The sequence below is a fragment of the Penaeus vannamei genome, chromosome 27 (assembly GCF_042767895.1).
Source record: "Penaeus vannamei isolate JL-2024 chromosome 27, ASM4276789v1, whole genome shotgun sequence".
Lineage (NCBI taxonomy): Eukaryota > Metazoa > Arthropoda > Malacostraca > Decapoda > Penaeidae > Penaeus > Penaeus vannamei.
In genome coordinates, this window is record NC_091575.1 from 12,225,168 (window position 1) to 12,237,667 (window position 12,500).

Sequence of the window (12,500 nt, forward strand, 5' to 3'; positions counted from 1 at the left end):
ACTTTATAAAGAGATGTATAGGCAGTGAAGCTGCCAAGAAATCAAATTTGAATATCTAATTGTGTGACATCAGAATAATATATTTTTGTTGTTATTATATGTATGTAATTCCCAATATCCTTGGTGTATATGATGCCCTCACCAGCTACCAAGGTCAGCATTGTCACAAAAATTGTTTTTTTTAACTGAAACTACCAAATTTACAGTCTTTTGATAATAGCTTTGGTTATATGGGTTATGGTTCACTTTTCTGTTGAATTATCTGTATAAATATAGTTTTAGACATTCATAAAGTTTAAGTTAACCCATCTGACACATCTGCCATCCATTCTTGCCATGGCAAGACCTAACGGACCTAACGACTTTTGACACCATAGCTTACCAGTTCCACACTATCAGCTTATCGAACTGAGATTATTTATCTCCTCTATTAGCGGCAGTAATCATATGGTTAAACTTTATGGCACTAGCATGTAAAGTGAGGTTAAATCTTCACCTTTTAAAAGTTTTTAAAATGATAACAAAATAAAAGGTTTTAGGTGCCTAATGTTGTCTGCAAACTACCAAACAAGCCAGGCACAAGCGGGGAGCTGCTGATCAGAGCCAACAATCCTGTCTGTGTAGCCACTATGGCAAATGGGTTAAAGTGTACATGGAATTGATAGATGAGTAAATTCAGAGAAAATTTTCTTCTGTGACAGTAGTTGCATATTTTTTAAAAAGATATATTAGTATATACCTATATATTAGATTTTACTATGTACATTTTACTTTTTTTTTTTTTTTTTTTTTTTTTAGTATCTTTCAACACCATGACTGTGGTCATTTGAGCATGATTTATAAGCTTTCTTAGAGCTATATTATCAAGGAATGAGTTCAAGCTCTATCTTTATTTTCTTCATTTGTTGTACTATTACTGTTTACATTATTACGATTACTATCATTACTACGCATTTATTTTACAGTATAAAACATAATTATGATTATTATATTCTGACACTTACAGGAATCTCAGGGGGAAATACAATCTAAATCTTTTGTATTTACTTTGCAGTGTCTTGTCAGTAGCAGGGAAACAGACTATAGCCCAGGAGCTTGGTCTGCCAGAGCCCCCCAAACGACCCGTGACTCCATACATACGCTTTGTGAATGCTAATCGCCAGGAGATCAAGAAAAAATTTCCTCAACTCACTGCACCTCGTAAGGTTCATTTCAATTTTCCAATTGACTCTTCAGTATCCAATATTTTGTATACTTAGAATTAAAATTCAGTGTGTGATATGTTCTATATATTTTACAATGCTTGATTATATTGCTCTCAGTTTAACAAGTTGCAGAAAGGTTAGATAGTTCTTGTAAAATGCACATATAATATCCCAGTTTACAGTACCTGGCAAACCTTGAACGAAAATGGCACCAGGTTTGTAAGTGTATTTTAGTGTCCTGTACAATAAATCTGTTATATAAATTCTTTCAGAGTTGACGGCAAAATTAGCATCTGTGTGGAATGAACTCGGTTTGCCAGAAAAGAGCAAATGGTCTCTACTTTACACTAAAGACAAAGAAACTTATGATGAAAAGTAAGTTCATAGTTCTGTTAGAAGTATACATAATAGCTGGTCTGTATAATGCATATTATAATGTACTAAATAACAAAAGTAATTTGCCAAAATTTCTTTAGGAGATGTAGAATTTAGTGATGAACCATAAGCTGAAGTAAATCTTGTCCTTCTTTTGTACATTGGATGTTTACATCAGGTTACAAATTTCACCCATCCAATTATTGGCACTTGTCAATAAAGTGGAAAAAATGTTTTACGAATTTAACATATATTTATGTAACTTAAGAAGACTACACTGACTGCAGTGTGAAATGTAATTGAGGCATGAATAGCTTGCAAATTCATTAGAAAGTGGTAGTAATTGAGAAGAATTCATATGGTTAGTCCTGTTCATTACAGATAAGAATTGTTTGTTAAGTTCATATGAATGAATACATGAGATAGTTATAATTTCCAAATTTGTTTATTTATTTACATATTTGAATAATATTTGCAAAAAGTATTCTTGAATGTTCTTTATCACTTCAAAATTAATGAATATACATTTGTTTTTTTCTTAATCTCTCTCTCTCAAAAGATACAAGGAGTACATGAAGAAGCTTACACCACAACAGATTGAAAGCATGAAAGATCTGAAACGAAAAAGATCTCAAGACAAGTTGAAACGCCAGATCAGGAGGGACAAGAAGAAAGAAACGGAAGAACTGGGAAAACCGAAGCACCCGGGTAATGCCTTCACTTTGTACCTCCTCTCCTTAGACAGAGGGGACGCTCCTCTCAAGGTAAGGGTTTTCTGTCTTCAAGATTTGGCTTGATTTTTGTGCTCAAGATTTCATGTGTAAGTGTGGGTATGGGATTGGGAATAGGTATGGATGTGGGAAGATTTGTATAGGCAATGTTGTCTTGGTTGTTAATGTTTTGCTATATGACAAGCAATGCATGAGGGATGCACAGAATGAATGTGTGAATAGATAGATAATTAAAAGAATACGATTGCAATGCATAAAAGATCTATGAGGATAATTCTATAAGGAGTCATTTTTTTGATAGGATAGGTAACTGTGTTACCTTTCAGGAATTCCTTGCTGGTGCTGCAAGCAGATGGCGTCGTTTGCCAGAGGAGGAACAAGAGGTATTCCGCGAGAGGGCAAAAAAACATAGGGAACAATATGAACAAGAACTTAGACACTGGGAAGCCAAGTAAGTATATTATTATTATTATTTATCATATTGTCTTTGATTGTGATTTTTATGAGTTATCCTATGGATAATCATTTGATGTGCTTGTGTGTAAGTTTACAATTGCTTGCTAAAATGTGATAATGCATTGCATTTCACTTAGGGGATTGTATACCAACTTTTTTGGCATACATCCTCCACCTTGCCGATTTTGAGTTATATGCTTTCCAAAGAGTTTCAGGGCCACCAAATCTCCCCTGAAATTTTTAAGGCCCATCCGCAATTTCTAAGGTGGTAGCAATCACTTTCGATGTCCACCAAAATATTGTGAATTGCTACCTAACCATAGAAAATCGGAATTGTGACATAATTCGATAAAATAAAAAGATGAAATTATATTCAGGAAGCTTATGAAATTTTGCATATGGGACCACCCTTAATTTTTTTTGAGTAATCTATGAAATCTGGGAAGCTTTCTAAAAAAGATAATAATAATGAAGAATTTATGTATACAAATAAATAAGAATGATATGCTGTTCATATAGAGTATCTCATTTTTATGTTTTAATCATATTCTGTCAGTTTTATCTTTCAGAACAATTTTGTATGTACAGACCCCCTCCCCCCCAAAATGGCAGTAGATTTGCCAAATGATCCGGATCACCACCAAAATTTAATAGGATGTAAATTAGGCTCATTAAAATCTGTTCATAACTTTTTGAGTTCGAGAAAAAAAATCTGGTATCCAAAAAATCACAATATTTCTGTACAGTACATTTTTTATGTGTAGCACACACATTTAAGTCCAAAATGTGATGTGGCTCATTTTGAAGCTGATGAATAGTAGATCTGTCCAGTGATACAATTAGCTGCTGCTTTTATGGTGCTGTAAAAGTCGTCCACGTAAAAAAAAAAAAAAGGCCAAATCAGTGGGACCCTGCCACCCCACAAAATGTTTGAACTACCATATTACGCTTTAGAATTTTCTGCAAGACTTCAGAATGCACTTAGATGATAGAAGATTACATTGTAAGATCATTCTTCTACCTATTATTGTTCATGCCAAAAAGAAATGATGAAAAGGGGGGAAAAAAACATGAGGGCTGTTATTTAGAAAGTATCCTCAGTAAGGCTCCAAACCTTCTAGGAAAAACAAATTTAGTTCAAAGTAAACGTGTTTTGTAGAAAATAAAATACCTTGAGAATGTGTAGCACTTTTATCCATTTTTTCCCGTGATTCTTGTAAAAGTGGCAATATTTTTCATTTATTTTTTTTTTTTATTATTATTATTTTTTATTTATTTTTTTTTTTTTTTTTGCTGTTTGATTTTAATTTTTTGGTTTGCGTGTTTTTCATTTTTTTTTTTTTTTTTTATATAACTCAAAAACTATTTGGGTAATTTCAATAAAAATCGACCTCAGGGATCTCACTAAGGTCTAAATAAAAGGGTGTGCGTTTCATCAAAATCAGCAAACGAAAAAAAAAAAGTAGACCCCCTTAAGTGACTTTTATGATTTTCAGTTATATTTTGTAATGCCTTTTATTTTGAAATATATTAATGTATGAGCTTACTTTTACCTCATTTAGTCATGTTTTTCTCTATATACAAAATGCCGATATAGATATGAACACAAGCTTAATCCATAAATAGAAAATTACAAGTTCTATAAAACAATCACATAGCATATGAATAAAAGAATGATGCAGTTGGAAATGTCTACATATAGACAATTTTAATCAGCCTTCATATTAATAATTGATTAGACTCGAATATGCAATGTTGAGTTACGCATCCTGACATTTCAAAATTGTATTTGTATTAATATGTTTTGAAAATATATATTGGACCTCTCTAATAAATAAGGCAGTAGAGAATTCACATCTGATGCTTCTACAGATATAATAACTAAAAGACATACTGATTACATGAACTTGTGTATTTTCATGTACATTTCAGAATGATCAAAAGTGGAAGGGCAGATTTAGTGCGTCGACACCAGCAGCTGGAAGATCTGAAGCACACTGCCACTCACCGTCGGCACATTCGAGAATAGGGATTCGCATCAGGTGATGCTAAGGGAGAGTCAGGGGTTCTGGACAGATCTCCAAAGAAACGGAAGAAACAAGACCAGAAGAAGTTAGCAGTTAGTCAGAATGTAGTCAGAGAAAAACGTGCTTTGGTAGATGAAGAAAATACCAAGAAAAAGGAATATCTGAGCAGCTCTGCTAATGGAAGAACTGAAGAGGTGAATGTAAACCAGAGAGAAGTGAAAGTTACTGTAAAGATTGATCCATCAGAAGGAGAAACCAAAAGTGATTGTCAAAAATCAATTCCTGAATCCGTAAGTCTTCCCTCAAGCATTGAGACTATGGAAAAAGATAAGTTTTTTGCCTCAGGAAAAGCTGATAGTTATAATAATGATCACTTAGACTCTGGGCTCTTCCCAGAATCACCTGAATGTCAGAGAAATGTCCAGGTTATGAAACCAGGAATCTTTTTGAAGCCGTCAATTGTGACTACAGAATCTAATAGAAGTCAGGAGTTGGTAGAACATAACAGTTTTAATTTAAGTTGTAAACAGTTACCAGTGAAGAAGTGTATTGAAGCTGTAAATGTTGAAATTGTCTCTGATGGGAAACTTGAAAAGCTTGCTTCAAGAGTACAAGATAAGCCAGACAGTCAATTAGGAATAAAATCAGCCGTCATACATGTAAATAAAAATCCATTAAACCACTTTCATACAAATTATTTACACAAAGAGAGTATGTATCATCAAGACCATTCGCATTCTGTGCTTAGTCCACAGTCAATAAATATTGCTATACTGCCTGGTAATGAACATTCAAGAGATTTAAACAAATGTACAAGCAGTCTTTCTCCAGTGTCATCTGCTCCAGAAATAGCATCAGATGTTCTTATTCTTGAAGGCAAGGATTCAAGCACTGATCATGTTGAGAAAGGTAAACCTCATGTGCAGTTACCCTACAGAATGCATGAAGCCCTTAACTTTGGCTTAAGAGAAAATGAGGATGGTGTCCCAGAAGATAGCCTTGTACTTAATTTCACAAACATTGGTGACCATCAGCACTTTCAAAGACTTGGTTATTCTACAGAGAACCTTGAATTAAATGAGAGAGTGGGTAGCCTTCCTGAATTGGATGAACCTCTTCAGAAGGGTAGTTACCTCTCCCCTGAAGCTGTCATTGCTTTTCAGCTTAACATGCCTTATCTGCAAGGATTAGAAGAGCTGTTTCACCATCCTTTACTTTCTCTGATGATCAATCAAGAACTCCCATTTGATCTTTGCAGCAGCTTTCACCTCTGGAATGCTTTTCGTGTTTTTATTGCTGGTTTTGTTATGTATTTTTGGATTAATTAAATGTAAATAACATTTTATGAATTTTTATTTGAATAAATTACTGAAATGTAGTATCACTTCTGTTTTAAAACCAAAACAATTATTGCTTGATTTTTCTATTGCTATATTTTCCTTATTTTTTTTATATAGTAGCTACTATTTGTCTCACGTAAGTATATGAATGTTATATATATTTTTTTTTTATAAGAACACTACTACTATTTTTATTTACTTGTATACTTATTGGTTCATTAATAAATTAACTCGGTAGTAGTATTGTATTTTCAACATTTTCATTAGTTATTCTGAAAAAGGTATCCATCATTTAACCCCTTGCCAAGCAGTGCAAGACACACTTTCTGGGGAGCATGTACACCCATGCCATACAACTGGAGCCTGTTGTCAGTTGTGTGTTCTAAAAAGGTGATCACATTTATGGTCACAACTGCAGTGGCTGAGGATTAGCCTCTCAAATCTAGGCATAAAGCTCCTTTTTAGCCTTCTTCCCTGGAAAATCATGCATGCTTTATCTAAAATCTTAGGGAGAGTAGAACTCTTAAATTTCCTTTGCTTCTAATTTTTCCTTTAAGCAGCTGACTGCACACGGCACCTGACACAAAATCCAATGTGGCGTGTGAAGCATGTCAGCATTTGAAATGCACTGATCTCCAGATTTTTTAGAATTGATTTTTCTTCATGAAAAGTTCGTAAGTGTATAATAACTACTTTTTGACACTAACTTTAAAGTTTTTGATTGACTGACCGCTAATGAATTACTCACCACTTTTAATAGTCATGATCTTTTGTTGCAGTGACCCAGAAATTTTTTTCATTGTTTGGTGCCACATTTTAAACTAGTTCATGAGGTTTGAGTATGTTTTTTAATTACTGCTTCTGTTAGTATCTGATGCTACTTCTGACAGGATGATATATTTAGTAGTAGATATGAGAAGTCTGTATATATATATATTTATATATATATATAGTTTTGTCATTTTTTTATTTCTAATATTGCTAGGTCTGCACAGTTCATGGATGAATACGTAAGTAATCAAAGACATTTACAGGCTTATTATATTGGTAAAGTTATCCATAGAAACTATTTTTGTAATAGTTTTACTTTTTCACACTACCACTATCACAAATATTGCAGTATATTAATCTGAAGCCTCCAGGGATAGCATATACGTGCATGCCATACTCACTGAATTTAATTTGTTGTTTTTACCCGTAGATGGCTCCACAAGTACAAAGTCAGTGATGAGCCTATTACAAGTACTATATATCCTTGATTTAAAAAAATATTTTCTGGTATCTTATATTGCTGTTAATGTCAATAAAAATGTAATAATATTGCCTATAATAAAAACAACTGCATCAAATACAGTTTTCCAGCAAACTCAAGGAAAGGTGAAGTCAGATAGGGCACAAGATCTACTAATTTATTTTTTTAGTGGATAAGACCTTGCAGAGCCATCTATGTACAGAGACATTTCACAAAACAGTATTATAGTGAATACAACATTTTCCAAGGAATGTTGATTTAATGACTTGTACATGATAGTTAATGTAGCAAGTAGAACTAATAACTCTCAGTATCTAACAGTCCCTGTTGAAAAAGTAATTATCCTAGCCTTATTTACCAATATGTAAATAAAGTAAAGTAATTATATTCTTTTACTTGCATTTTCTAAATAAGTAGCAAATAGTAATGTAATTTTCTATTTGTCACAAATTTGGATAATTTTCATAGTTTGTTATTTTTTTATTTTCCATTAGCTTTACTTTTAGTGCTGTCCTGATTGACTTTTGTGTTGCATGGGGGGGGGGGGGGAGTAATGTTTTTAATACTAGAAAAAATATTTTAAAACAATTCTTCTATTAGTAGTTGCATCACATTTTTAACCATGGAGCAAAACACTCATGAAATTTGTCACACAGGACTGAAAGCCTATCACAGATGTAGCATCTATATAGAAATGAAATGTTTCATGTACAGGACAGGAAAACATGGAAGAATAGTTTTTTGTTTATAGAATAAGACATATTAGTAGAATATATGAATGAAACTTATTTCCAAATACAGGACATATGATGCATGTTTTTATTTATATCTGAATTACATATTTCTGAAGCTGCAAAATTATTTTCAGTTACGTTACCTATCTTGCCTTCTCATTCATATCTTCTACACTGATCATAATGAACTGACAATAGATAGAATTATTTGTGGGATTTTTTATGCCGTCATTACATAGGGTGGAATAGCAAAGAAGTTTTTGGTGGCATGGCTTTACTCAGATTCACTAATTTGGTATATAACAGAATAAGTAAGATGTCAACTTCTGTGTAACTAAACATCTAAATTTAGACATTGCATTCTTTGTGAATATTTTTTTGTGTTACATTATTCATGCCTTATGGAAAGATCTCAGGAAAAAAAAGATGCTGATAACTTTTTAAGTACTTAGATAAAAGGTATGGCTAGAAATAAAAGTCAAGACAACTGTTGCCTTACTACAAGACCTAATGGTTGGTCAACTGGACAAATGATTACCCCCCCCCCCCCCCCAAATGCAGCATATTCTGAGTGTAAAATGTTTGTAGTAAGTATTGTGATACCTTGTAACTTCTTGTATAGTTTTGTATTGAAAAGAATATTCGTTTTGAAATACTAAAGCTTAGGTTTGCAGCCTTGTAGATGTAACTAATCAATTGTCTTTCCTTGCGTCATTTAGTTAAAGATTATGAAATATCCATAATGATTGCTTCCTTTCCTATCCAAAGGAGAAATGGACATCTGCTATTTAGGGCAAGTGTAATACTTTTGCAGTTTGTACAATTAACTTGAAGTACTCTTAGAATAGCAGTAACAATTCTATTTATATATAATTCCCCTTATATAATAGCCTCCTATTTTCCTGAAATGCTTGTTTGTAATTGATGTTTTTATTTTCTATAAAAATAATGAATAGCAAAACAAACCCCTCCCCTCCAATGTAAAAAACAGAAATGTAGATTAGTTAAAAATTTTCCTTACGAATTTGAGGAAGAATGCAATGATATTTTTTGGCTAAAATAATAAATATAATAATTGTGAATCAGCATTAACTAAGTAATATCCAATGTGGTTCAGTTAGTATTTCTCAATACTACAAATGTGTGAGGATCTTCATGCAGCTTCTTCAGCTGTATTAATCATATAGTAAGAAACACACATTATTGAGATGAGTGATGTGGCAAAGTGATGTATAAATCCATTTTAATCTTGTCCTTATTCATTCCTTCAATTCCCATATGATCCTCTCGGGAAAAGCATAATGAAATAGCAGTTTGTAGTGTCGCATCTCCAAACAATAAAAGAATTAGGCAAGCTTTGTTGAGGGCCTTCACTTTGAAAATAATAGTGTTTATTAGTGCATTCTGCATATACAGTCAGTCTTTCTTCATATTAAAATGTAAATGAGTCATTAATTGCAAAAATAGTCCATTAATCTGAATTTGTTTTAGGCCTGTGTCACCTTGCAGGACATTTTATTACTCTTGCCATGCTGGATACCTTTCCAACTTCTAAATATTATATGTAGCTTCTTCAGCATCTAGCTAGTGTATTATCTGAACAATCCAAATGTAAAGAAGCATGATGATGGTTAATGGTTAATGGTTAAAAGCAAAATAAATATGTTAGACATCTAAGGTCATATAGCACTATAGGAAGGTATAGTAAAGGGTGATGTCAGGTGATAGTTGCTATGCATCAGCTATCTAGAGTAATGTTGGAAAGTTGAAGATGGGTAAGGGGATTGATGAGGGAAAGGGTTATGGTGGTTTAAGTAAGGGAATTAGATCAAGTGAAGGATATTTATGTCTGTGGAAGGAGAACAGGTTATAAGAAGCAAGGATATGATGTAGGTCTGGTCTGTGAGAATGGAAACCGCGAATATTCCAATGTAGGAGAGCTATATCTTAGTTATTTTATGAGTGAAAATGCCAGTGCAAGTTGGGGAATCTTGGGGGAAGGAGTTAGGGGGTGTAAATGAGGGGTATCAGGAGGTAGGGAATCTGGGGAAGGGCATTGTCGTGACATGAGTGATTTCCATGTGTATCCGGGAGGGAGTAGAAAGGATTGAGGGGATGGAGGGAGGGAGAATGTGCGTATAGTTGGAGTGGAGGGGTTGGGTTTTGTTGGGAGGGAGTAGGAGGAAATGGTGTGGGGGGAATAGTGGTAGGAGGATGGATATTGGAAGGATGGATAGTTGGAGTTGAAGGGGATGTGTAGTGGGAGGGATTAGGAGGAAGGGGTGTAGGGGTACTATGAGTAAGAGGGGGATGGATTTCATGTGCGTGTTTGTACACGGCAGTTTGATCTGTTGTGACCGGATTGGGCACAGAGGGAGCATCGGTCTGTGGAGCGGCAGTGTAGGCAGGATGTCCAAATCACCAACAATTTTGACATTGACGGTGAGGAGGTTGGTATGGTGGGAGGAGGGAAGGATTTTCTACCAATGTAGATACGAACTGGAAGGTCATGTGTACTGAAAGTAATTTGGCAATGTTGTTAGGTTTCTTTCAATGACCTCTAGGAGAAATGGAGTAGCAATGTACTGATATCATGTCCTGGTCTTTGAGGCAGCCGAGTAAGTCTTCTCCACAATCTAACCAATCTTTGGTATCGACTGGGCAGTTTGCTGGGGAGATAGAGACAGTTTGGGTACAAGTATTAAGAGTTGGATGAGGTTCTGCAGGGATGGGGTTGCCAGAGATCAATTAGTTTTGATAATACTATGGCTTCAGCTTCAGATCTGACTGTTACGAGACGGGAGCGATCGCGTCGGGAACGGAAAGGGACTCTGCCTACATGTTTTTGGAGACATTGTTGGAAGAGAAGAGTGTTATCTGAGTAAGGAGCTGTAAGGGGGGGGGGGATAACAAAAAATCAGTCCCATTTAGCTGGGCTAAATAGAGTAGTTAAGATATTTGAAGGGTTGGTGGTGGTAGAAGGATGGGGGCATGTGGAAGCGGGAGTATTGTTGAGGGGGGTAGTATTATGGAGAGATGGAGAATAAGGCTGAGGTAGTAATAAGGGAGGTTGGGGTGTTTGATGAAGAAGGTTGTAAGGGTAGAGTTGATGATTTTGAGGAAGTTGGGAGAGTACGAATGTCTTCTGGAGATTGAGTCTCTGCTTGGGTGGATAATGCACTAGTAGGCATTGAGGAGTGGATAGTAGTTTCAGTGTCCAGAGTCGTGGTCAAAGGAGAGCCTGGGGTCGGGGAGCCGGTGTGGCTATTTGATGAAGGAGCAAGACTCATTGCCCCTAATAGGGGTATTACATCTTCATTACTAGCCATGGGAAGCCTTGATTATGAAAAGGGACATAAATAGTCCACCCCCCAGTGCCCTGTAGGGGGTAAGGGCTAGACAATTAAATCAGAGGAGTACCGTGCCCATGGTTCCCGCAGGCAATTCAGGACTGGGCCGAGGTCAGCCTTTCATCCTTTCAGCACAGCTCTTACACCTTAGCAAGTAGATAGTAGAAGGGGTTGGAGAAGGGACAGAAACAAAAGCTGGAAGGGGAAAAGACCATGCAAAATTAGTTGAGTCAAGGGCTGAGGCCCTGGGCAGGGAAGATCCCTGCATTGGGTCTCAGTCTCCGTCTCCAAAGCCCCCGCATGACAACAACGGGCAAGGGATTGGGGGGGGGGGGGGGAGACGCATGATGAATTATGGTAACAAAATGGTTCTTACCTTTAATTTGCAACCTACTTCATTAACTACAGAGCTAACTATTAGTACTACTTCAAAAACTTCTCCTGGCAGGCTGGTGGTTGTGGATCTTTGCTGATGGCTGGGCAGATATCTGGACATGGCTGGAAAACCTTCTTGATGAACTCTTCCCACCAGTTCATGGTATTCAGGAAGAAACCCCAGATAACACTAAGGCAAGGTGTTCTCATGATCCAAAGAGCAAAAGCTAATCTGGCACACCCATTGCTTATCTTCCTGCTAGTCTTTGTCAGATGGTGACTTTGCCCAGTCTGTTAATATTACTTTTGTGCCTATAAAAGCTGGATATATAGTATCTTTACATAAAGGAGGAAAGCAATTGAAATCTGAAAAAAATGAATGAATGGATTGCCTCATCATAGCAGGATAAGATGATATGTCAATTTTCATACAATAAGTATTACCCAGGTGTCTTGAAATTGATGAATGTTTGTAATTTTGCTGCCTGCTTTGTCATCTCAGAATGATGTATATGAATGTAAATTTTAGAGTAATAAATATGGAATATATATAGTATTTCTTTTCCAAATTTACTTGTTAATAAATGTTAGTTCTATTTCCTTTTGCACATTTTACCTCTTGAAAAAGAAATGGTCTACAATCCATCATTTGTAA

General features: G+C 35.3%; 2 protein-coding genes across 4 annotated transcripts in view; both read left to right on the forward strand.

Moving 5' to 3' along the window:
* The window catches only part of TFAM (mitochondrial transcription factor A), a 7,705-nt gene extending 1,532 nt beyond the window's left edge, over positions 1-6,173 (forward strand). The window contains exons 2-6 of the mRNA XM_027353589.2: positions 1,055-1,200; positions 1,478-1,580; positions 2,140-2,344; positions 2,638-2,762; positions 4,700-6,173. Coding sequence (XP_027209390.1) covers positions 1,055-1,200; positions 1,478-1,580; positions 2,140-2,344; positions 2,638-2,762; positions 4,700-4,796 — 676 coding nt within the window. The 3' untranslated portion in view covers positions 4,797-6,173. The remainder of the gene's footprint in view (positions 1-1,054; positions 1,201-1,477; positions 1,581-2,139; positions 2,345-2,637; positions 2,763-4,699) is intronic.
* On the forward strand, positions 5,112-12,394 carry LOC113802933 (uncharacterized). 3 transcript variants are annotated; one of them, XM_070140825.1, is made up of 3 exons: positions 5,112-5,703; positions 7,120-7,144; positions 11,919-12,076. In XM_070140825.1, the coding sequence occupies exons 1-3, from the start codon at positions 5,112-5,114 to the stop codon at positions 11,941-11,943; spliced, it is 642 nt and encodes a 213-aa protein (XP_069996926.1). In that variant the 3' UTR covers positions 11,944-12,076. The 3 variants fall into 3 exon arrangements, with proteins under 3 accessions (XP_069996926.1, XP_027209391.2, XP_069996925.1); XM_027353590.2 differs by lacking the exon at positions 7,120-7,144 and having other exon boundaries at positions 11,919-12,394; XM_070140824.1 differs by lacking the exons at positions 7,120-7,144; positions 11,919-12,076 and adding an exon at positions 6,695-6,771.
* The last annotated feature ends 106 nt before the right edge of the window (positions 12,395-12,500 follow it).